Here is a 27,747-nt window from a genome sequence, read left to right on the forward strand (position 1 = left end):
TTGCATGTTTTACTTAAGAACTCAACATAAAACATTTCGATAAAATCAATTTTTCTTATCAACCAAGTTTTTTAAAATCATTTAGGGAAGAGTAAAACAACAAGGACAAATTTATTAATGTAAACTCGAAACACATAAGATTGAATCAACACAAGATTCAACACTTTTTTTTTATGTCTGGGTTTGAGGTCCCCCCTTATTATTGTACAAGTAGTCTTCTCTTGCGTGACAGAGATGTATGATCACATCCTTATTAAGTTATTAAGCTTTACTTTACATCTAATTGTGTATCATGCATCGGACCAGTGTATGTCTGATTCACCCCAGTCACGTTTTGGCACACCCAAAGCCTTCCAAACAGCCTTAGAGGCATCAACAACATTGTTGGGGCATGGAGGCAGAAAATCATGCTCAGCATCACACCCTCTTTTGGAATCACACTCATCAACCACCATGGCATGGACCCTTCTTCCCTTTCCAAAGATTGTGATATTGTTATGACACCTCTTTTTGTCATTGAACCATCCAGTTGATAATGCCACTACTGGAGTGTTGTCTGAGTAAAACTTGTTGTCACACTCTGAAGGGCCACCTCCATCTCCACCTTTCTCAAAGCTATTTAGTGTTAGAATTGCTTTTGTGTGATGAGAGATAGGTGGGGAACACTTGAATGTGTGGTAAACTTTTCCCTTTTTGCAACACTCAGACTCATTCTCTCTGTTGCATTTTCCTGAAGGAGGCTTTTTTCCCCTTAGCCTTCCACTTGGCCTGCAGTTAGCACCTGCAATGCTTATTAGCCAGAAACTGGCTACAAGAATTAGAAGAAAGAGAATGGTTTGAAAAGAAGTTGTACAAATTTTGAACTTCATCGTTCTCTTCTAATTTTATCTCTCAATGATGTTGTGTAATTAGAGAGTATAATCAGCATGGGTATTTATAGAGATACCAAGCTCAAATGACATAATCTCCTTGTCAAATAAGACATTCTATAACAAGTTCATTTTTCATTTACAATCCAATGAACATTGTTAAAATGTCACCACGTATTCAACGCTCATGATTATGTCTTATATCAAATGAAATTTAGTTTTTCCCCCATATATTCTCTCGGTTCCTAATTATGACACCCTTTTCAAAAATTTAATTTTTTTCCTTTTATAAGATTATTTTTTAATATATATTAATTATTTTTTCTCCTAAGCACTCTTAATTATTCTCTCAAAACATTAATGAGAATCAATTAAGTGAATAGATTTTTTTTTTATAAAAAAAATAATAGTATAAATAATTAACACATTTAATGTAATTTATTAAATTAATCATTTTTAAGAGACGCGAATCAGATTAAAAAAAATCTTATAATTAAGGGCGAAAAGAGAAGATTACATTCTTAATTCTATCTCCTGGTGCTAATCTTAATTTTAATTTGTAGTATTTCTCTATGGAGGGCCCCATTTGGCACATTAAGATTCAAAGATTTTTTCTGTAATATTTAATGGAAGTAATTAATAAATCAATTAAGTGTTCGCTTGACCTTGAACACATGTTCCGATCCGACAAATTATTTGGCAAAATGATAATATGATGCATAGTCATCAGCATAATATAATAGAACCATCCTGACTTATGATCTATTTATTGATCCTCATATTCTTCACAAATATTGTGTTCAGATTAGAATTAGTAGATCAGAAGTCGATTTTTTTTGTTCCCAACGTTAATAACACAGCCACCCATGTTCCTATATAGTAAATATTTTATGTTACTTCTCCAAATTGAATACAGATATTAGGAACTTAGGATTCGGATCCATACGGTTGAAACTTGAAATGCAGTAATTGGCATTTTGTAATAGAAGACGGCAACATCAAATTCACCACTTTTTTGTTGGATGGAAAGGCCCCAAAAGATTAACTACAAAGTGTTGTTTGGCTAAACACCTATGGGTAGAAGTAACTGCTTGACCAAATGGTTTACCAGACAGCACCATCGATCAAAATTGATATCATTAATATTAAATATTGGGGGAATGATCAATTTAGTCTAAGAGAGATACTATAAAAAATTAAAGTAAAACTTTTAAAAATTAATTAAGTCATCAGACTAAAACCTAAAATATACACAAGGATTCAAATTCTGTTTTACTAGCCTTCCAATATTTAATGAAACTAATAATTTAAGCAATATTCCTGTACGCATGTTGGGGCAATGCAAATTTACAAATTGGATAATTTACTCGAACCATCTCAAGCCTCGAATGAGATTCGATGATTCTGTGGGCAGAATTTGTCTACAAGAGAATCTAGCTTATATATGATACATGCAAATGCAGGCCAATGGTTGTTTCCCTAGCAAGAAACTGGCTTCGCTATTTTTCCAAATTAAGGAAACAATCACCACACTTACGTTTGTCATTGTCTTTTATATGCTCATTGTTTTTCTTTTCACATGGATTATAAACCATGGAGACAATGTCATGCGCAGCGTAGATGACCTTAATTAATAGTGAATTATGTGTCTACGAGCATTCAATAATCGGTTTTCTATTCCAAAAAATAATAGCAAGATCACAGCAATATTCCTATATATTATTCGTATGGTGTGTGAAAATTAGTGTTAATGGCATCTTCCATATGGAAGTTAATGAAACAGGATTTGGCACTAGCTATGCGAACAATACAAGGCAAAGCCGTACTTAGGTCATCCTTATTATTCCAAACCATATAATAAAATTTAACAATAACAGGTTGGTTTGTTTTTTCTTTGTCTAAATCACAAATATGTTTTATTGTAGAAGTTTTGAATTAGATAAGACTATATAGACAATAAATTAAATTAAAATAATCTCGCATCAATTAATTCATACACTCAATTGAAATCAAAATTTCACTAATCTAACATGTAAGTAGGATACATGTAAGGTACCAGTACTAGGTAGGAGTACTATCTACTATGGGCACAAAATGCTAGATTTTTATAAAATCTAAGGTACAATTACTCTATTAAAATTTTTAAAAAATAAATGCATATATAAAAATATAATTTAATATAATCATGAATAAAATTTATAAATAATATATAAAAAACACAAAACAACATAATTTTTAAAATAAAAGAAAATTAAATTCTTCAATATGACAAAAAAAATCTCATAATAAAAAACTATAATAAATATTCACCCACAACACTTGAGCATGACTATGATATGTCACTTTAAGCAATGTTGATTTGTATCCTTATATGATCTGAAATTTTGATAGAATCATTTACTTGAATTTTTTATTAAGACTCAACAATACATAGGACAAGATCGAGTTAACTCGATTTGTTGTTATAATATATCTTTTAGCTTTGCATAGTTAAATCTCTGTAAAAAAAAATCATTGCATAGTTAAATAGTAGAATGAATGAATTTTAAACAACTAAAATTAAAGTATATATTTCAAGATGAATAATATCAATACAAATATAAAACTATACGTACTCTTCCACACACATAATTAAGAAACATTTATAGAACAGGAAGAAGACATATATACATACACACTAATAGTATTAATGAATTGAATTAAGCATCAGACCAAGGCTTCCCACACAGCCTTTGATGCATCAACAATGTTGTTAGCACAAGGAGGTTGATAGTCATGATCTGCATCACAACCCTTGGTTGAGTCACACTGATCAACCACCATGGTGATCTTCTTGTGGCTCCTGCTCTAGTGGTTGAACCATCCAGTGGAGAGTGCAACTACCGGCATGTTGTCGGAATGGTACTGGTTGTCGCAGTCTGAAGGGCCACCTCCATCTCCATTCTTCTCGAAGCTGTTTAGGGTTAGGTAAGCCTTTGTGTGACTAGTCTCTGTTTTGTACATCCTGCCTTGTTCACAGCAATCAGAATCATTTAATTTCTTTGTTGCATTGTCCTGGAGGGGCCTCTTTCCCTTTGATTCTTCCACTTGGATGGCATTGTTGTGCTTTGGAATACATGCAATTTGATAGTAGGAGAAAAACTAGTACACAAGAACATGCTTTTGGGGAAAGACTAGTGCTCTTCATTCTGTTTATGCTCCTTAATTTGTTTGTGCCTCTTGTTGTTCTTGTACTTGTGAGTGCTTAATTTGTTTGTCCTTAAAGGGTATATATAGAAATTTCCGCATCAAGTAAATCAATGGCTATGAGATAACAAACATATCCACCACAATACTATAGGACAATTAGTTGGTCAAAGAAAAAGTTTAACACACGACCGTGCATGTAAAGCCAAAATGACAAATACAGCATCTAGAAATTGATAACTACATATGAATATTAGTTCTCTCTCTCTCTCTCTTAGTTTATATATAAATATTTTTCTTAATTATCATTCATTTTGTACAGGGTACGTACTATTGAAACGATAGAAACGATCAATAGGTCAATGTCCTTAAATGGTAACAGATTACAATTCCAAAATGGCAAGTCTATGTTTGATTTTGAACACAAACTAGTACTTATACAATTATGAGATTATTGATTTGAAGTTTTTAATTGATAGTTAATCACAAACTAGTACTTTTACGCCACGACTTTGCGCCTATGCGTAATCACATGCCTCTCCACCACCAATATCAGCAAGCTTGTGCAGGAACGGTACATGTATCATTTCAACGAGTTGTGCGTAGCATTAACTCTCGAGACATCAAAGTCTTCCACTGCAACTGGCTCACTATACAAAGTGATGATCATCGTGGATATGATTTTATCTCGGATTACTTGGAAACTCATCGTTGGCCAAACATTGTGAGAGTCAAGGCTTATATGACACTGTATTTTGAAGTGAAACAGATTCTTTCCGCCATTCTTCAAGGGCTACGTAACGTCGAATTTCTGTCTTTGAATTATATTAGGGATGAGATGGACGCTGCTTCCACTCCTGATCTTCCACTGTTTAAGAATTTAGTTCAGCTAAGGATTTTTCTTAAAAGGGATGATTCCTTACTTTTTGAACTTCCTTCAAAGTGTCCCAAGTTTGAGGTTCTTCAAGTTAATATCATGCATAACCTATCAATTCTTCCTCTTTGGAAAATGCCTAGTAAGAAGAAAAAAATGAATTGAGTTTCTTCATAAATTAAAATAAGTTCTCCATTAGTTAATTATTAGTTAATTTGTAGATGTCTTCTTATTTTTTAGAAAAATTATATAAAAGAGCTTTACAAATTAATTAATGGAAAACTCATTTTATCTTATAGAGAAGTTCATCTCATTATTTTTTTTTTCTCTTAAAAATGTTTCTGAAGAAGTTTACCCAGACCATAAGTATAAGCTTTCTTCTTATTTCCCTCGTTCTAATATTGTTAGACTCAAGTGTAGGTAGCGGCTTTGAGCTTTCACTCCATAAATTCCATTGTGTTATTTATGTTTGAATTGGATTGGATTTTACATGTAATAAGAATTTATCTATAAAATATATAAAATCTGTTAAAAAAAAGCATGTGGTCCATTCTATGTAAGTATGTAATAAACTGGTTGCTGTTGCTTTTGAGAAACTGCAGTACCATGTTCATGGCAGCATAATTGGAAGGTTTTCAAATACACAGGTCCATGCAGCACGAATCATCTTAGTGTTAATATCTGTTGTTTCACAAATTAATCATCTTCTCACACTACAGAACATTGATCGAAGCTTAAGTCTTATGAGGAGTTGTCAATTAATTGGATTACTATGATTGATTCAGCAAAAAGATTCCTTAGTTTTTTTGGACGAAAGGCTTAGCTTTAGAATTATAATAATATTCACACGGAAGTTGAAGTGAACAATGTTTCTCAAAATTAAGACTCTGTTTTGGTTGGTTTAAGCTTGCTTTTTGTCACCAGAACATAGCATGTAAGTAGCTCTTTAAAATGTCAGAGGCGCAGACTATGGAAACCTTAAGTTTGACAGAGAAAATATTAAGGGAAATGCTAACGAAACTATTTTACTAACACTTTCTCTGTAATTAACTAAAATATGTCGGAAATGACCAATTTTGGGAACTCTTAGAGAATGATGGAAAAAAGCTTCAAAGAAAAGAAAGTGTACCTATACACATTTGTGACTGGTTGGCGATGTTGCTTAAATGCAATTTAATCTAGTATTCCGTTGGAAAAAAGCACACTAATACTAACTGCAATTCTTAGCTATTCCTGTTTCAGATTTTTACTAACAAATATCTATTATTTGCCTGCCTTTCTTGTTCCTAGTTGATATTGGAACATTCAAAATTATCTTTTATTTTCTCTGAATTGATATCACATTTTGTTTTTATCCAACTAAATTGATGCCGATTTTCGTACAATACTAAAAATTTAGTTTAACCTATATTTTGGGACTATAATGTTTGTTTAATTTTTTTTGTCCCCTAAGTTCACTTGAATAATTATCCTATTATTTCCTTTTTGATTAATAGGCAACCAAACACTTCCAAATTTGATATCTAAAGATAATATAGTTGAAAATGTATAACAATACCATATAAAGGTATATATATACATACAACAATTTTTACATGACACACTAGACAAATTAATTAACCAACACAACACATGGAGAATAGCTAGATAGAAGGCAGGCATGTACTAGTATAGTAGCATTAATTAGATTAAGCATCAGACCATGTAATTTCTAATCCACCCCACTGATTGTGAGGCACACCTAAGGCTTTCCAGACAGCCTTGGAGGCATCAACAATGTTGTTGGAACAAGGTGGTTGATAATCATGGTCTTCATCACATCCCATGGTTGAGTCACACTCGTCGACCACCATAGCCACCACGCTTTTGCCATTTCCACTGATGGTGATGTTGTGGAGGCACCTACTCCTGTCGTTGAACCATCCGGTGGAGAGTGCGACTACCGGTGTGTCATCGGAATGGTACTGGTTGTCACATTCTGAAGGGCCACCTCCATCTCCACCCTTTTCAAAACTATTCAGAGTGAGTTCAGCCTTTGTGTGCCTTGAAACTGCTGGCGAACACTTGTATGTTGTGTACGCCTTGCCTTGCACACAACAATCTGAATCATTCTCTTTGTTGCATTCTCCAGGAGGAGGCTTCTTTCCCATGATTCTCCCACTTGGACGACACTGTTGTGCTGAACACAAACAATTTGTTGAAATGAGAATGAGCAGCAGAACAAAGGATGCTATTGAGTTAGACATCTTCATTTTGTATATGTTCTCTCTTTTCTATGTTGTTTTTTGCTGTGTGCTTGCTGAAAAGGGTGACATTTAGATGGTAATTTATAGGTGTAGTACTCTTTCATAATCTTCTTTTTTAATTGTTTTAAATTTATTTTGGAAAGATGAGTTTCGTTACTGCTGGATTGTGCTAGAAAAGGACCACTGTATATTGTACTAGCATCCAATGCATGCTTCCATGCCTTAATACTATATAACTATATATATTTATTTGCAATATTGGCGTTCCCTGTACGTCCTTTAAAGTAAGTTTCCTTGCTTTCTTGCGTCAGTTTATTTGATCCAGGTTTGACATGAAAGTTTCACTTATCGAGTTCTTGGCTTCTAGCTATGACAGGAAATATTTCTCTGGTTCTTAATATTTAAAGGATTAGCTAGCAAGTGGTGATATTTGAAAATTGAAGCTAAAGGCCTCTATTTTGTCACTTGGCTTTCCACAGTCGTTGAACCATCTGATATGGCATCTATTTGATTATTTAATAATTTTTTATAGTTGGCCAAATATTGTGGAATATGGCATCTATTTGATTATCTAATAATTTTTTATAGTTGGCCAAATATTGTGGAAGCCAAGGTTGATTTAAAAATCAATATATATACCTTTACCCGGTATTGTTTTACATTTTTTAACTATATTATTAGATATGAAAATTGGAATTATATTGGGTTGCCAATTAATCAGATATGAAATCGGAGAAAAAAAAAATTAAACAAACACTTTAGTCCCAAAATACAGGTGAAATCAAATTTTTAGTTCTGTATGAAAACTAGCATCAATTTTGTTCCTTAATTACAAAATTCGATATCAGTTAATTCAAAAAAAGAAAAATTTTGAAGGTTCCTAGGAAATACGAACAAGGAAGGCAGGCAATAATAGATGTAGATACTTCTAACTGAAAATCTGAAACTAGAATAGCCAAGTACTGCAGTTAGTTTCTGTGTGGTTTTTTCTTGTTTTCTTTTTAGCAGAATACTAGATTAAATTGTATTTAAGTAACATGGATAGCACAGTCATAAGTTGCATTTATGGATAAGCTTAAAGAGCTATGTACATGCTCCCATTAACTCTGGAGACAAAAAAAAAAAAAAAAAAGCTTATAGCAACCAGAACAGAATCTTAATTTCCAGAAACAACATTAATTTTAACTTCCCTATGAATATAATTCTTAAGCTATCCCAAATTAACAAATGAATCTTTGTAGTGTAGAAATCCAAAGTGACTTTCCAAACTCCAATTAATTGACAAATCCTCATAAGACTTCCATCAATGTTCTGCAGTGTGAGAACAGAATCTTAACAAGATAAATCACTTCAGGTCTTCACGTGTGCTGCATGGAACTAGTATTTGAACATCTTCTGATTAAAGAGTTATTATATTATGCAACCATGAACACGAATTGCAGTTACACAAGCAACACCAAGAAGTTGATTACATAGAATAAACCACATTCTTCTCTTGCAGATTTTATATATTTTTTAGATAAATTATAATCACAGGTAAAATCTGATCCAAATCAAATATAAATAACACTATGGAATTTATGGAGTAAAATTTCAAAGCCACTACCTATACTTGGAGAAATTATATCATGGTCCTGGCCAATTTAAGCACGACACATGATGGACATCTAGGTTAAAAGCAGCGTAACGGAACGTTTTAAACGGAATTGATATTAGATATACAAACACCAAATCTGCAAATAGTTTTACGGATTGATGTCAAATTTAAAACTTCCAAAGTAACTGCTTCATCATCAAATGTATGGACAGCCAAGCATCAATCTGGACTATTCCTTTCATCGCCAAGCTCGTGTGAATATCAGCTATTACACTTCCTGTTTCTTCCCTTTGTATAAATTGTAGTGTTGTGATGCTGATAAATTCATCTAGAACGACAAACTAAATGGTTGCTGCTAAGATACATCGACTTATCACCTATATGCCAATTTACAAGATGGTTCTGCATAACCACAGCACAAAAACACATACAGTAACCAATTAGCCGATTACTTTCATTCCAAACACAAGAATATGACTATCAAATTCAAAAACCACACTTTTGGTACAAAAAAAGCCTTAAATATATCAAATTTTGAATGGAAATGAAGCGGTGGCTCTCGATCGTTGTTTCCAGTGTTGCAGATTTTGCTTTGTGTTGCAGTCAATATAATTTGAAATAATACAATCACGAAATATGCAGTTAAACTGAACTGATGAAGCTTGATTTTAAAATTCAGATGGTTCCGTCAACGCCGTTAACCCATTATCCTGGGAAGTGGTAAGCTGTTAGCAAGTACTCACCTAGTTGTCCATGATATATAATTTCTCCATGCGTGACACAGCAAATTCTCCCCTTTCTCCTAGTGAAATTATGAGTGCTTTCTTTAACATTTTCAGCAATTAACAAATTTAAGATATATGTGATACCCTACAGTGACTTTCCAAAATACGATTAATTGGCAACTCCCAGTAAGGCTCTCTCATCTATGTTTTAGAGTATGAGAAGGGGATACATAAACTAAGGGGTCTAGCTTAGTTGGTTGAATAAGATGTGTGAGTGTTGTAAACTCTTTGGTACCATGTTCAATTCTTACAAATAAAAAAAAGAAGGGGATACATAAAGAGATATTAACACTAAGATACATCTCTCTTGGTACTCACTCATGCCGCATGGACCTGTGTATTTGAATACCTTCTTATTTAAGAGTTATAACTCTGCTACGAACATGATCACAGTTACAAAAGCAACTGTGGATTATATAGGTACCACATTCCTTTTTTAGCAGATTTTGTATATATTTTAGATAAAGTCTAATTACATGTAAAATTCAATCCAAATAAAAAAAAATGACACAATAGAACTAATGGAGTTAAAGCTCAAACACTAGAACTAGGAAAATCAGAAGCAGAGTGGAAACAAAAGTAATAAGAACTCGTTCTGAGAATATATCAGTGTTGTTATACGTAAGGGAAACATATGTTTTAAAAACTAGATCACCAATTACAAGTTGGTTAGAGCTAAAACATAACTGAAAATAAAACAAAAACTTCCTAAAATTGTTGCTCTTAAACAGAAAACATAACAAAGAACAACTTAATAATATCTCTTAAAGAATTGGTCTTCTTACTAAGGCATTTTCCAAGAATGATTGTTTTAGGTAAAAAAGGAACAACTGATAGGTTGTGCTTCCTTACTCCTCCAGCAATATGATATCGACATCTCTGATTAATGCAGTTCCGGTGGTCATTCATGATGTTAACTTGAAGAACTTGAAGCTTAGGACACTTTGCAGGAAGTTCCTTAAATAAGGAGTCTGAATTTTTAGGAAAAAGTCATAGCTCAACTAAATTCTCAAAATTTGGAAGATCAATATTAATAGAAGGGTACATCTCTTCTTCCCAAAAATCACCCAATGACAGAAATTCAACGTTATGCAGTCCCTCTGGAGAATATGGTACAAACAATGTTTGGCCAACAACGATTCTTCTTGGTGCGATGATACACTGTTATATAAACTTTGGCTTTAACAATGTTAGGCCAACAACGATTCTCCATATGGTCTGAGATAAAATCATAATCATGATCACCTTTTATAACTAGATCATGAATGTTAACACTGAGATAAAAACACACTCGCAGCGGAAGAAAAATAGAGAGAGAGAGAAATAAATCACACACTCGCACTCACGTACACTGGAGAAGAGTTTCTCACAAGATCATTCACACATATTCATTCACTCTAATCTCACATTCATATCGTGATACAGGGAGTGTTGGTTAATTTTGAAAATCGAGATAATCCTGGATAAATCTGAAGTCGTGTATAAACACTTTCAGATTGAATCAAATTTCGGGGTTCAACCAAAATTGTTCAATCGGATAAAATCAGAAGATTATAATTCAAGAGTTTTGTTTTGGTCTTGTGAGTTTTTCACATGTTGTGCTTTCTGAACCAGGATGATTATTTATAATCAAAGAACAGGTGGTTTTTGGCGGTTGATGGAAGTTATTTATTTTTAAAAATTTCCGTTGATGGAAGTTTTAGTAACTTCCAACCGTTGATGGAAGTTTTAGTAACTTCCATGTAACTTCCAACCTTTGCCTAAACCGAACATCTCGTTATTACATTAAAACAAGCGTGCACTCTTATTTTAACATAATAAAGAGATCAATTACACTAAAATGTCCAACAAACCTCCCCCATTTTAGTGTAATTACCGATCAAATCACCAAAGTCATAACATACAACAAACTACTGCATAGATGAAATATCGTGACGATTGAATTTCATCTTAGCAAATTACACGTTTCAAATATTCGAATATCAGGGTGTCACTAAGGATTGAACCCTTTCTATTCATAATGAATACATGAAGATAATCTGCACAATAGTTTATAACATTACTCTTGCTCGACACTAGTTTTACTAGCCTGTGTCCCTATCCTTCATAAGCATATCAAAGCCAAGTCCCAGCTTCTTGAAGCGGCTAAACTTCATGCTTATATAGGTAGTCCTTTTCTTTCTTGCACCTGTAAATGCAATTTTTCAAAAGAACCATTGAGAAGTTATACTTCAACCTCCTTAACTTACAGAACCGAACACATTCCTTTTGGGATACTTTCGATGATGTGTTCCAATCTCTACATGTTAAGCTTTCCACATTGAATTCAGCACCTAATGTCATATTAGATGGGAATTGGGTATCTTAACATAAGAGATTTCAGATGGACTTTAATCCTAATCCCACAGCCGACCTTTTTACGAGATCTCTACTTAACCCTTTGGTTAAATGATCGGCCAAATTATGCTGAGTTCTCACAAACTCCACTGATATCACACCATGCATGATTAACTCCCGAACCATGTTGTGTCTAACACCCAAGTGTCTAGACTTCCCATTATACACTTGACTATATGCCTTAGCCAAAGTTGCCTGACTATCACACCTGATAGACATGGGAGGTATAGGTTTGGGCCACAATGGAATCTCATAGATTAGATTTCTTAGCCACTCAGCTTCTTTACCAGCTGCTGCTAAAGCTACAAATTCAGATTCCATTATTGAATTTGTAATGCAGGTCTGTTTCTTGGATGCCCAAGAGATAGCACCTCCTCCAAGGAGGAATACCCAACCACTTGTGGATGAATAATCCTCCATATTGGTTATCCAACTTGCATCAGAGTAACCTTCAATAACCGAAGGAAATCCAGTATATGTCAAACCATAGTCAATGGTTCCCTTTAAGTACTTGAATACTCTATTCATAGCTTGCCAATGATGAGAACTAGGATTACTTGTAAACCTACTGAGTTTAGCAACAGCATAAGCTATATCAGGCCTAGTACTAATCATTGCATACATGAGTGATCCTATCGCCCTTGAGTATTCAAGTTGAGACACTGCTACACCTTTATTAGGTAATAGCTTCAGGTTAGGATCAATGGGAGTACTTACCGGAGAACAATCTTTAAAATTAAATTTCTCCAATATCTTCTCAATATAATGTGATTGAGAGATGAAAATACCATTGTTTCCACGTTTGATCTTTATTCCTCAGATCACATCCGCCTCCCCCATATCTTTCATATCAAACTTAGAAGACAAAAATGCCTTAGTTTCATCAACTTGATCTTGGTCGGTACCAAAGATCAACATGTCGCCTACATACAGACAAATGATAACTCCTTTGCCATGAGTATCAAACTTGCTGTATAGACATTTATCTGCTTGGTTTATAACAAAACCACTAGACAACACAACCTCATCAAATTTTTGATGCCATTGCTTAGGCGCTTGTTTCAAGCCATAAAGAGATTTCATCAGTTTACACACCTTATTTTCATTTCCTGGCATAACAAACCCTTCAGGTTGTTTCATGTATATCTCTTCATCCAATTCACCATTTAAGAATGCAGTTTTCACATCCATTTGGTGAATCATCAGATTGTGGATAGCAGCAAGTGCTAACAACAGTCTAATAGTGGATATCCTAGCAACAGGAGCATATGTATCGAAAAAATCAATACCCTCCTTTTGCCTAAAGCCTTGGATAACCAATCTGGCTTTGTACTTGTCAACAGTACCATCCACTTTCATCTTTCTCCTAAAGATCATCTTACATCCTAATGGCTTACATCCAGGAGGTAAGTCAACCAATTTCCATGTATTATTTTGCATGATGGAATCCATCTCACTTTGGATTGCTTCTTTCCAGAATACAGCATCCCTTGAAGCCATTGCTTCACTAAAAGTCTTTGGGTCTTCCTCAACATTAAGGCAATATTGATATTGAAATTCAATATCATTCCTTGACCCTTCAACCAAATAGAGTTGAAAGTCATCACCAAATGACTTAGCTTTTCTTACTCTCGTACTCTTTCTAATTTCAGTACTAGTTAAAGGTATATCCTCAATATTAACTGAGACTTTCGACATGGAATTCATGTCCTTTGGCCTAGGTATAGATGTAAACCTTTGTTCATCAAAGATAGCATCCCGTGACTCTATAACCGAGTTCACAGCAACAGAATCATTAGATTCTAGCACATAGAATCTATATACTTTAGAATGTTCAGCATATCCAATAAATATGCAATCTATACCTCTTTCACCTATGATTTTCCTTTTAGGTTCTGTAAGCCTGACTACAGCCCTACATCCCCAAATTTTGAGATAACTCAAATTTGGTGTCTTTTTGTGCCAAAGTTCATATGGGGTAACCTTATTCCTTTTGTTAGGAATTCGGTTCAACAAGTAACAGGCTGTCAACATAGCCTCACCCCAAAATCCTTCACTTAAACCCGAATAGGATAACATGGAATTCACCATTTCTTTCAAGGTTCTATTCTTCCTTTCGGCTACACCATTCTGTTGTGGTGTATAGGGAGCTGTAGTTTGATGTATTATTCCAGTAGATTGAAAATAAACCGGATCATAATACTCACCTCCCCTATCCGTACGAAGAGTTTTGATTAGCCCATTTTGATGAAGTTCTACCTCTTTCTTATAAATTTTAAATTTATCAAGAGCTTCATCTTTTGTATTTAATAAATATACATAATAATACCTTGATGCATCATCAATAAAAGTAACAAGATATTTTTTATGACCTAATGATGGAGTAGCATGCAAATCACACAAATTACTATGAATAAGGTCTAAGACTTTAGTCTCACTTTTAACATCCTTAAAAGGTTTCCTAGTGATCTTGGTCAACATGCAAGTTTTGCATTTTTCAATGTTCATATCAAAAGGAGGAATCATACTTGTTTTTGACATATCTTTTAATCTTTTGTAATGAACATGTCCTAATCTAGCATGCCAAATTTCTGATTTTGTCATATTAGTTATAGAACTACACGAGGCCATACAAACAGATTCATGAACAAAAGGAACATCAATGTTTAATTTAAACATTCCATTACAACGATAACCAAATTCAACAAACGAACCATGTCTTGACAAGATGTACTTGTCACTTTCAAGTACTTGCTTGAAACCACAATTATTTAAAACCATACCAGACAATAAGTTCTTACGAATACCAGGTACAAATAAGACATTATCCAAATACAAACTTTTTCCGGAAGTAAAAACTAAATTCACACAACCTAATCCTATGATTGGTTCAGTTGCAACATTGCCCATCTTCACAATAGAGCCATCATCGATTGGTCTAAATTCCTTGAACCAACGACGATCTTTGCACACATGGCTTGTTGCTCCCGAATCAAACCACCAAGCAACGTCATCATCCTGCACATAGAATGCATCAGATATTAGTGATACATAATTTGAATTCGTATTCGAATTAAAATTATTCACTACAATCTGACCTTGTTGCTTTTCAGGATCATTAGACCCACTTGGACCAGCCTTGTTCTTTCCTTTGAACACCCGGCAATCCCTCTTTAAATGACCAGGTTTCCCACACTTCCAACATGACAATTTTGTCTGTTTGTTTGGACCTTTGTTCTTATTTCCTTGAAATTTTCGTTTGTTACCTTTAGCATTGTAATTTTGCTTAACTGTTCCACTTTCCTCTACCATATTAACGGAAGAGGAACCTGCTACGGTTTTATTATTGACTTTGTCAATTTCCTGAGCCCTCAGCGACTCCTCAATCATGAAATGACTGCCGAGTTGAACCAGAGTCAACTCTTCCTTCATATGTTTCAAGGTATGCTTGAAGTCTTTCCAAGAAGAAGGCAGTTTATCAATTATAGATGAAACTGCAATGGATTCATCCATTTTCAAATCATGTTGAGTAAACTGACCCAAAATCCGCAGCAGTTCATTATATTGCTCCATAACAGGCCTCGAATCAATCATTTTGTAATTAAAGAAATTACTAACTAAGAATTTGTTACTTGAGGCATCTTCTGCCATATACTTGGATTCAAGAGAGTCCCATAATTCCTTAGCAGACTCAACATTTTGATAAATATCAAAGAGAGAGTCAGACATACCGTTCAGAATGTGTCCACGACAAATGTAATCGTCGTTCTCCCATTTCGAACGCTTCCTTGTTTGATCCAGAGTTTCGCCTTCCATATACACCGGCATCGGTGTACTCAGCACATACACCACATTCAATGTTGTCAAGAGAAAGTGCATCTTCTTCTGCCATCTTCTGAAATCCTGCCCTTCAAACTTGTCCAACTTCGCAAACTTGCTTGTCATCTTCGAACTATCGTTCGTCATCTCGAAAGATTTGATTCAATCTTTTGTTGGTTAATTTTGAAAATCGAGATAATCCTGGATAAATCTGAAGTCGTGTATAAACACTTTCAGATTGAATCAAATTTCGGGGTTCAACCAAAATTGTTCAATCGGATAAAATCAGAAGATTATAATTCAAGAGTTTTGTTTTGGTCTTGTGAGTTTTTCACATGTTGTGCTTTCTGAACCAGGATGATTATTTATAATCAAAGAACAGGTGGTTTTTGGCGGTTGATGGAAGTTATTTATTTTTAAAAATTTCCGTTGATGGAAGTTTTAGTAACTTTCAACCGTTGATGGAAGTTTTAGTAACTTCCATGTAACTTCCAACCTTTGCCTAAACCGAACATCTCGTTATTACATTAAAACAAGCGTGCACTCTTATTTTAACATAATAAAGAGATCAATTACACTAAAATGTCCAACAGGGAGGTGCCTTTTATAGGCATATCATAACAATAAAATAGTATAAACTTAGTGCCTAAGACTAGCTAATGACGATGGCACTAACTGCACTACTTAAAGTCTCAGCAAATGATTATTATGTCTCCATGCAAATTACAACAGGTGGTGCAGTGATTTTTTTTTTTCAGCTGCAATCTTTGAATTCAAAGCTTCAAAACTCTTCGAGTTAGGCGGTGATAATTTCCAGCTTGATTTAATTTATTTAACCAACAATGAGATCGACCAGTTGTGGTGGAAAACTTCAATCTTCAACTCGTCGAAATAATGCTTATACTGTTTCTGCTTGAGGTGAAACAGTTCAAGAGCTGGAGATCCAGAGATAAGCTTGCTAATACTGGGGAACTGCAAGATTGTGTACACATGAAGGTGAAAACTCTTGAGATTAGGGAGATGAACATTACAAGGAATAGAGAAATCAAAGGTGACAAGTGTGGTGCAGACGAACAAGGCAGCCAAGTTGAAAACACTTGAATGGCACATGTACAAGGAGATATTCACATGCTTAACTTTTCTGGTTACCACTTCATCGACCCATTCCTCCACGTCGAATGAGCAACAATCATCGCTATCACATTTGAGACGCAACCTCATGATCTTTCGTGTTCTTTGTCGACCCAAGAATTCATCCATGCTCCCGTGGTATTCCATGATTGGTTTGGAGCACTCCATGTCGAGACTCAGAAATCTCCACCTGCTAGACAACAAGGATGTAGTAACGGCTTTCTTGATCGTAAGGAACCAAAGGATGTAATTCTATCCTCTCCTGCTGCTTTTCTCTCCTTCCCATTATCATCTATAGCCTCGTTTTTCTGCAATCCCTCCTTGTCGATGATGAAAAATCATTGTCCAAGAAAAATCAGCAAAAGTGATGAGTTCAATTTAAAATTATGATTCCTTCGTATTTTATGTAAGTTCATCAAATTTGATTTTGAGATAAAAGTTTCTGTTAGATAAATCAATCAAATGAATTAATTATATTATATATCAATCTATCTACTATTTAATATATATATATATATATATATATATATATATATAATTTATTCTATGAGATAATGTCACTTCATTTATTTCCTCCAAATGATTCAATTTGTGCAAATTGTATATTTATTTTATTCTATTCTATATCTAATAAAATCTTAAATCAATTATAGAATATTAAATCAATTAATAAGAACCGCATAAAATATAAATTGGAATATTCTGATTTATTCTATTTTTTGAATTTTATATAGTAGATATAAGAATCCGTATAAATTAATATGGTTTATTTTTTGTTGATCAAATTAAAAAATATGAAAAATATCCAATTACATGTATATTTTAAAATATACTAATTGTCATTAAAAGTAAATCTTATAGTGAACACAACTAATCAAGAGTTTTCTATGTTCTTTTTAATTTGCACAAGTAAAATTTAAATTAATTCACACAAGTATATTTACTAAATATTATATATTATGATTATGTTCGGTAAAACTAGCCGAAAAAATAATTAGAAGCTGAAAGCTGAAAAGCTAGACGGTAGTTGAAAGCTACAAAACTAACTTATTGGATTAGAAGTGTTCACTAAAGCTAACTAATAAAGTAATTGAAAAGTATAAAATGATAGAAAAATTATAAAATCATGATTTATTTAAAAAATGTAATAAGGAAAATGAATAGATATATCGAGGATAAAAGTGAAAGAAAATATAAACAACTAGAAGCTAGCATTTTAAGAACTGCGGGCTACTTCAAGTAGTGTTTAAAAAAATACTACAAACTACTTAAACAATTACTAAAAAAAACTTATTTATCGAACATATAAATGAGTTTTTTCAGCTAGGAAAAAAAGTTAAAAGTTAACTCAAATATTTTGTTGAACATAGTCTATATATGGAGAGGGTGAGAAGAAGGAAAAGAAAGGAAACTTGTTGGCATCAAGAGGAATAAGATGTCAATGAATGGGAGAGAAGAGATCCAAAACAAGCTTCATTGATTTGAAGCTTAGTTTCTGAATCAACTATGATTTCATGGGTTACACCTCTATTTATGTTGATATTTGTTCTGTACAACGATAAATTATTAGGTACTACAAACCATCACATCATTCATGATTCTGATCATTAGTAATGTGTCACAATAAATTATTTTGAACTAGAGTGTTTTCAGCTCTCAATCTTCAGCATGGGCATTGTTACTTTGTTAGGGATTTTTCTTAACCTTTTGTCTTTTCCAATCTATCATTTTCACTATGTTTAGTTCTAACTTGAATTTCACTATTTTAAAATAAATTATCAATAATTAAAAATAATATTACATCAAATATAAATTATTTACCATGAAACTAAAACATAAGTTATAGGTTTAAAATATTTATTTATTAAAAATTTGAATTATAATATAATTTATATATTTAAAGTATTTATTTTTTATAAATTTAGTCATATAAAATAAATATTTATTTTGTGTAATATAGAGTCTAAAAAATATTCAGTAAAGGTAAAATGATAATAGAAACTAGAAAATAACCTATGCATGCATTTACAATATAAAATAGATTTACACTTTAATCTAATCACAAATTATTATATACGATAAATTTGTTGATTTTTATAATAACTACCTAAAAAGAACAATGTTATTTTTATTGCTTATCAGGATACCTTAAAATTGTTATTGTAAAATAAAATTATACTAGTCATTTATTGACAAAAATAAATAAATGACCTAATGTGTACAATGTTAAAATTGGCAGTTTTGGTACTAATGTTTCACCTTAATTAAATTCTAAATGAAACCCACAACCCCCAAACTCCAACTTCAGATTGACTGGTAAATGATCCACCTTAAATCTTAAATAAATTAAGAACACGTGGAGGATGAAATGTTAAGCGACAAATGTTCTGATGTCACGCCAGTAGTTTTGAATAGATGCCATACCATATGTTTCGACGACTATGGAAAGACAAGTGACAAAATAGAGGCCTTCAAGTGTTACAAGTTGCTAACCAATCCTTTTAAATATTAAGGACAAGGGATATTACTTGTCATAACTATAAGTCTTGAACTCGATACATAAGTGAGCTTTCATGTTAAACATGGATCAAGCGAGAAAGATATAAGATTCATTAGGTGATTAAAAAAAATATTAAAAAAAAAGTTACAGGTTCAATCTCTCCTATTAGCACATTAATAATTAACATTTATCAATAAAAAAACGTTAGGACACATCGCCAATGCAAAATAATATACATTTAATATGTAATTTTCGTTACAACAATTCAATATAGTTTTGAGGCATGAAGGTTGAATTGGATGCTAGTACTATAGTGATCATTTTCTAGCAGAATCCATCGGTAACGGAACTCCTAGTTCTAAAATAAACAAAAGACAAAGATTGAGAGAAAAAAAAATATTACACATTTACAACTATAAATTACCATCTAAATGTCACCCTTTTCACCAAGCACCGAGCAACACATCATAGAAAAAAAGAGAACACATACAAAATGAAGATGTCTAACTCAATAGCATCCTTTGTTCTGCTGCTCATTCTCATTTCAACAAATTGTTTGTGTTCTGAAGCACAACAGTGTCGTCCAAGTGGGAGAATCATGGGAAAGAAGCCTCCTCCTGGAGAATGCAACAAAGAGAATGATTCAGATTGTTGTGTGCAAGGCAAGGCGTACACAACATACAAATGTTCGCCAGCAGTTTCAAGGCACACAAAGGCCGAACTCACTCTGAATAGTTTTGAAAAGGGTGGAGATGGAGGTGGCCCTTCAGAATGTGACAACCAGTACCATTCCGATGACACACCGGTAGTCGCACTCTCCACCGGATGGTTCAACGACAGGAGTAGGTGCCTCCACAACATCACCATCAGTGGAAATGGCAAAAGCGTGGTGGCTATGGTGGTCGACGAGTGTGACTCAACCATGGGATGTGATGAAGACCATGATTATCAACCACCTTGTTCCAACAACATTGTTGATGCCTCCAAGGCTGTCTGGAAAGCCTTAGGTGTGCCTCACAATCAGTGGGGTGGATTAGAAATTACATGGTCTGATGCTTAATCTAATTAATGCTACTATACTAGTACATGCCTGCCTTCTATCTAGCTATTCTCTATGTGTTATGTTGGTTAATTAATTTGTCTAGTGTGTCATGTAAAAATTGTTATGGTATAATGTAATATACTAGCTAATATATTTCTTTACATGGTATTGTTCTACATTTTTGAACTATATTAGATATCAAATTTGGAAGTGTTGGGCTGCCAATTAATAAAAAAAATTAGGAACTAGTAGGATAATTATTTAAGTGGATTAGGGGAGAAAAAATTAAACAAACATTTTAGTCCTTAAATATGAGTGAACCAATTTTTTAGTATTCTAAAAAAGTTGGGATCAATTTATTTCCTTAATTACAAAATGATATATCAATTACTTCAAAGAAAGTTAAATTTAATACGGTCATTTTTCTCTGGATTTTTCTTGTCATAGATGTGGATATGCTGAAGAAACTCATCTTCATGCTATCAGGGACTGCATCAAAGCTAGAAGGTTTTCTGTTGCTTGAAGATACTCGTCAGGATTTTTCTCTGTCAAGATTTAATACAGTGGCTTATTTGTAATCTTACTGATGTGCATTCTCTAAGATTTGCAACCATTTGCTGGTTCATATATATGGAACTCCAGAAATGCTGAAATATTCAATGATGAAGTTTGGCCTATATGGCTTCTCAAGAGTAAGGTAGAAGCTTTGCTGAACATCACTCCTGAGGATATTTCTGATCCAAATCAAAGGTGACTACACATAGAACTGTGTTTCGATACCTCCAACAGATCTCTATAGTTCTTGCGCTAATAATAACCACTAGTTTTAACGCCGCCGAGCTCTAGATCTTTTCCATTAAATATGATTTAGAATTGGCTTGGAGTCATGGTATTCGTTATTTGATTTGTGAATCTGACTCTATGCAAGCTATCCAATTCATTTCTTCAGGATTCAATGATCTTCACAACCATGCTCCCTTGATTAATTTTATAAGGGACTGGTCTCTCTCCTTAATTTCAACATATTTACACCCTAGAACATGGAGTTACTATCAATGTTTTCTTCTCTCTCTTTTTTTCAGCAGAATACTAGATTAAATTGCAATTAAGCAACATGGCCAGTGCAGTCACATAGATGTATGTAGATTAGTAGATACCAGATACATACAAACCAGATATTTTTTGGGTAAACTCTGAAGTGCTCTAGAGACAAAAAAAGAAAAAAGAAAAAAAAAAGAAGCTTAAAGCAACCAGAACATAGTCTTAATTCTAGAAACAATGTTAATTTTAACTTCCATATGAATGAAATCCTTAATCTAAGCCATTCTCCCAAAGTAAGAAAATAATCTTTTTAATTGAAAAGTCTTCATAAGAATCCCATCAATTTTCTGCAGTGTTAGAACTGGATAAAAAAAAAATTGATATTAGGATAACTTCAGGTACTGACTGGTGCTACATGGACCTGTGTATTTGAATACCTTCTGATTAAAGAGTTATTATGCTTCCATGAGCAGATTTTATTTGTATATTAGATACTTTCTAAGTACATGTAAAATCCAATCCAAATAAAAAACAAATAACTAACTAGAATTTATGGAGTAAAAGCTCAAAGCCCCTGCCTACACTTGAGCCTAACAATAGAACTAGGAAAATCAGAGGAAAACTGAGTGGAAACAAAAGCAGTAAGAACTCAAGTCCAGAGAATATATGAATATCGTTGTTATAGGGAAGGAATAAGACAAAAAAAAAAACTATATGAAAAATATATTGTCAGGGAAATAAATATAACTGATGAACTGATGAACACGGAATAGAGAAATCAAAGGGACCCTTGAGGTTCAAGGTGACAATTGTGGTGCAAGTGAACAAGGTGGAGAAGGAGAGCACACTTGTATGGCACATGTTCATGCACAAGGAGATATTCACACGTTCAACTTTTCTGGCTACAACTGCAGATACCCATTCTTCCGTGTAACGTGAGCAATAATCATGGCTATTATTATTACATTTGAGACGAAACCTTGTGATCTTTTTTTCTGTTCTAAGTAAACCCAAGAATGTTTTGACTTTCTTGTGAAAATTCATGATTGGTTTGGAGCACTCAGTGCCAATAGATGGAGCCATGAGGAGAGGAAAGGAAGGGATACGATATTAGAGTATGATAAGAACAAATAAGTTTAATCTTATTTAATATTTGATGTGGAGAGGATAACAAACTACGTAACAATAGGATATAATATAGATTGTTTCATCAAAATTACATAAAAAAATAAATAAAATACTTTTAATTAACTTTTTTAATTATAAAAATTATAATATTAATTAAATTTTACAAAATTATGTTTTATTTATGCAGTTACTTTTCTTAAAGTTATGAATAAATTATATAAATTTTTTAAAATTATAATTATTACTCAAATAATTTTCTTTAACACTTTTGAAAAATATTATTTATTTTTAATATTTTAAATTAATATTTGTCAAGGAAAACTCATATCTCATAAGAACTTAAGTTTAATTCTTGTCTAACTCAATTGACTAAATATAATAAGTTATATGAGATTTATTTATTTTCTCTCCAATCGAGATATCTTCTCTTTCACCCCAAAAGAAGAAGAATTGAATCATAAAATATTTGGAGCATGAAATGTAATAAAGTATAATTCTATTTTTTTTATTAGAAGGGTATCCAAATGATTACTTGAAATGATGAATAATTTATGGTTAGCTTGATTGAACCAATAAAATAAAGTACTCAGGTTCTTCTAGAAAAAAAAACTGGTAATATATCTATAATCATCACTTCTATCATATTTGTATATTTTCCAAAAATTATTTAATAAGAAATTCAGAAAAAAGAAGTTATAACAAAAATACATGGGGTAGTGTTACATATGTATGCAGTGAGAGAAATTTTTACATGAGTGACAAGAATAAAATTGATAATTGGATCTTAGAGGAAGATAACAACTTTCTCTCTCTAACAATCACTTAATTATTGATTACTAAAGATAACAAATGTTGGTAAGTTTTACTTTCATTTAATGACTATCACTTTTAATTATTAGTGAGACTTACAAAAATTTGTGATTTTGAATAAACTTAGTCAATAGGAAAGAGAATGTTGCTAACCTTCCTTTAGATCTTATTATGAACCGTTAAAATTAAAATGCATAAATTAAGTAAATTTAAAAAAAAACACTCACATTTTTTGAAAAAATAGTCAGGAATCATTTAATTTTAACTATTTATATTTAATCATACTCACATTAACTGTGAATAAATTGACAAATAGAACCTGAATTGAGCAAAAGACAAAATTAACTAGGTGTTGATAGATGTCTAGGATGACCTTATTTTCTTATAGATAATTGATTCTTTAAATTTGTTTTTTGTTTTTCTTTTGCAACTTGGGTTGTTTTAGCATTTTCACATAAAATAAGCCCAGTGAAAGGGTTTCTCACTGAAACAAACACTGCAAAACATGTAATGAGAGGCTTTACTATCGAACAAAACAAGTTATAAGACATGCAAAGAGAAGGTTCTCCACCAAATGAAACTTGCCATGAGACAAGTAGTGAGAGAATTCTCCACTAAGCCAAACATGCTTTGAGACACTCACCAAGAGCATTCTCCACTGAAACAAACGCACTATAAGACGTGTGGCCGGTGAGAGGATTTCTCACCGAACCAAACACGCTATTATTAGACAAGTTCATATGTTACATGTCAAAGGTTCAACTTATTTTAAAAATATCTTTATAAATGTTCTTTATAGTCTTTGTCGGTTTTGTATGTTACATGTCAAGGGTTCAACTTGTTTTGTAAATATATTTATAAATATTCTTAAAGTCCTATGGTTTAATATGTTTCGTGTCAAAGGTTCAACTTGTTTTATAAATATTTATATAAATGTTGTTAGAGTCCTATTATTTTTTTTCCTTTAACTGTGACACTATCCTCTCCTCCTAAATTTTTATTATTAAAAGGAAGAAAAAACATTAGGAAATTGGGAAAGATACTAAAACTTTCTCTGGAACTGAGTTGGAGTTGTTTTTCTTGTTTTGTGCACTTCTCAGATGAATCCCTAGTTTCCTTACAAGGTATCTTTCTCTTTTCCATTACCCCTAACACAAAGATACATAAATTGAATTTTCCATTTCATTCATTGGATCTTCTATTTAGGTCTCCTAGATTATTCAGCATTCACTTGCAAGATCAAAACTTTTGCAATCGATGAGAAAATTGTGTTCTCCTTTGCTTTTAAATCTGGAATTGCGGTGATTGCTTTCGGTTACAGTGTGTTTTCTATTTATGTGAAATTGTGGGAGGTGTGTAAAGAAGTTAAGAACCTTGCTTATGTTATACTTATGTGATTTGATACAAGTGCAACTTGTGCTTTGATCTCCTCACCCCTTTAATAGGATGAAGATAATTATGTTTGAAGTTAAAAGAGTATTGTGTTTTATGTACCTTGATTAAAGAAGTTTGTTTCTCCTCATGCAGCATCGATACTTCAATTTGTTTCATGGATCTGTATCCGATAGATACTCTTGGATAATTTATCAAAAATATCCAAACCTATAATAAAATTTATGAAAATCCAATAGAACTATATGAGACATATAAACATGTATAATATAGAAACATGGAACATTGTCCATTGATAAAAAAAATAACCCTATATATGGATGATTTCAAGAAAGGAATAAGATTGATAATATTATTTTTATTTGTATTTGTAAATAATAGAAAGTAACTTATGGTGATAATGATTCATATTTTTATTTTATTTATAGTGATGTCCAAGAAAGTTCTTAATTCTTTTTGTTACATATTGAATCCTATATATTTTTAGAATAATTGTATTGTCGTATCGGATACATATCATATATTTGTGCATGTTTGCACTGTCTGGTTGTATTGTGTGTTTTGAAAATTAATGCCTATAAAATAAAATGGACATATTTTTGTAAATTGTGTTTTGTAAAGAAAGTGACCACATTTCACATCATGCTCAAGTCGCACTTAATCATGTTCTGTAGCGGGGTATAGTGAAAATTAAGGACATATGTAGGTTGAAGGAGAAGGAAATTGTTTTTCAATAGCTAGAAACTTTTAAACATTTTTGGAGTCTGATATTTCATTCTTCAACATGTTAACTAAATGCTTTGAGATTTGGGACTACCATGACATTACTTTCAGCTTGGGATCATAATAGCTAGATGTTAATATGTTGTACAATGTATACGCAAATGAGTTGAAATAGAAGTAAAATTTTGATCTGATAAGAGTTTTACTAACATTTTCCTTTTCTTTTTCAGATCCTCTCTGTACTATATATACAATGGAGCATATAGATAAAGGAAAAGAATCATCAAATAGTGAAAATGAAGTAGAAGCCACAAATTCTCCAATTATTTGTGGCCTTCCAGATGATATTTTTCTTATGTGCCTGGCAAGAATTCCTAGAAAATATCATTCTGTCCTGAAGCGTGTCTCTAAGAGATGGAGGAACTTCATTTTCTGTGAAGAGTGGTTTGTGCAGGAACAAATCAAATGAGATTTTCTATTATGTTTTGGATCCAACCTCCTCAATGAGATATTGGAAGCTTGTTGATGATCTTCCACCTCACATCTTGAAAAGAGAAGGCATGGGTTTTGAAGCTTTGGGAAATAAGCTATTCTTATTGGGTGGTTGTAGTGAGTTTCTAGATTCTACTGATGAGGTTTATTCATATGATGCTTCCTCAAACTGTTGCGCTCAAGCTACTTCCTTGTCAACTGCTAGGTTAGTATCTTTATTTCTGTTCTTTTTGGAAGCTAATTCAGTAAGTGTGGGAGTATATTAGAGAAATAGAATTGGTTTCATCATTGATTTTAGCAAGGTAGAGTTGTTGCAGTTACTTGAACTTTTGAGAATTGGCAAATAAAGCCACAAACATAACTATACTTGGAAAGAAAATGTTTTATATGTATACGATATCCATATAATTCCTTGGCGTGTCTATTCACTTCTATATGTAGTGTGTGTGTTTTTTTTTAGGATAAAATATGTTTTCAGTTTCTGTATATAATATGAAACATGATTTTAGCCCCCGAACTTCACTTTCATCAATTAATTCCCTAAACTTTACAAATGTAATAGTTTTTTTCGATCTTTATGGTGAAAAATGTCTGTGAAAAGGGACAAAAATCACTGTTTTTCTAAAGTTCAGGGGCCAAATTCAACAAAGTTAAAGTACAAGGACTAATACCAATTTTACCAAAAGTACAAGGACTAAAAACATATTTCACTCTTCTTTTTAATGAATAAAAATGGGAAGTGGGAATAAGGAGGAAGGAAACTGATGGCTGTATCAAGAACTAATTTGGAATCATGCTTTCATAATATGGTCAAAGAAAGAATCTACTCTACTATATATTTGGTTTGTCAATTTTAGTTGCCTATGTTTTGCGATTAAAAAATGAAATTGCATGTTGTTCTCATCAGTCTTAATTTTAGCCACTACGGCAATGTAGAGATCACTATTTTCTTCTACAAAAAAATTCAGGTACAATTTTGCTTGTGAAGTTTTGGATGAAAAACTATATGCTATAGGGGGAGGAGGTTCAAATTCAAGCTATCATTCTTGGGAGACTTTTGACCCTTTGACAAATTGTTGGACATCTCAGACAGATCCTTAAATTGTTAATGAAATTAAAGATTCAGTCATTCTTGACGGGAAGATATACGTCCGATGTAGCAGATATCCTGTAACTCCTCATGTATTTGCTGTTGTATATGAACCATCAAGTGGCACATGGGAGTATGCAGATGAAGACATTGTTTCAGGATGGACTGGTCCTGCAGTTGCTGTTGATGGTACCCTTTATGTCTTGGATCAAATGAGGTTGTTGATGTTGGTGATTTGGGGAATGAGGATCAAATGATTGTGGGTTCTGCTATACCCGGATTATTATTTGATGTAAATGTAATAGGTGTTAAATGCTTGTCAATCTGAAGCATTAACTAGTTTGTGTGTGTTGTATTATGTTAAGATACAATGTATCAATGTTGCATGATACCTTTTTTCTTTTGTTGGATACAATGATAGTACTGAAGTTTGAACTTGTGGCTTATATGTAAATTACTCAAATCCGACACAGTTTGCATTGCCAATCCTAGTGTTATGTTGCATAATTTGATTATTTGTGTGGGTTGCTCTGTTTGCCTCCTTTGTATTTCTTGTTATATAGTTATCCAATATATTTTTTTTATTATAACCAAGAGATATTTAAGATTTCTAATTGATATTCAA

General features: G+C 32.7%; 2 protein-coding genes and 1 pseudogene across 2 annotated transcripts; 2 read left to right on the forward strand and 1 right to left on the reverse strand.

Annotated features, from left to right (window-relative positions):
* Window positions 1-92: 92 nt before the first annotated feature.
* On the reverse strand, window positions 93-7,212 carry LOC114405752 (putative ripening-related protein 1). The gene is made up of 2 exons (XM_028368233.1): window positions 6,625-7,212; window positions 93-777 (listed from the first exon to the last, which is right to left on the reverse strand). The coding sequence occupies exons 1-2, from the start codon at window positions 7,179-7,181 to the stop codon at window positions 291-293; spliced, it is 1,044 nt and encodes a 347-aa protein (XP_028224034.1). The 5' UTR covers window positions 7,182-7,212; the 3' UTR covers window positions 93-290.
* Window positions 7,213-19,860: 12,648 nt separating this feature from the next.
* Window positions 19,861-20,622, forward strand: LOC114405749 (putative ripening-related protein 1). The gene has a single exon (XM_028368231.1). The coding sequence runs from the start codon at window positions 19,898-19,900 to the stop codon at window positions 20,462-20,464; it is 567 nt and encodes a 188-aa protein (XP_028224032.1). The 5' UTR covers window positions 19,861-19,897; the 3' UTR covers window positions 20,465-20,622.
* A 5,171-nt stretch (window positions 20,623-25,793) lies between these two features.
* On the forward strand, window positions 25,794-27,559 carry LOC114405611 (annotated as a pseudogene).
* The last annotated feature ends 188 nt before the right edge of the window (window positions 27,560-27,747 follow it).

The sequence above is a fragment of the Glycine soja genome, chromosome 3 (assembly GCF_004193775.1).
Source record: "Glycine soja cultivar W05 chromosome 3, ASM419377v2, whole genome shotgun sequence".
Taxonomy (NCBI): Eukaryota; Viridiplantae; Streptophyta; class Magnoliopsida; order Fabales; family Fabaceae; genus Glycine; species Glycine soja.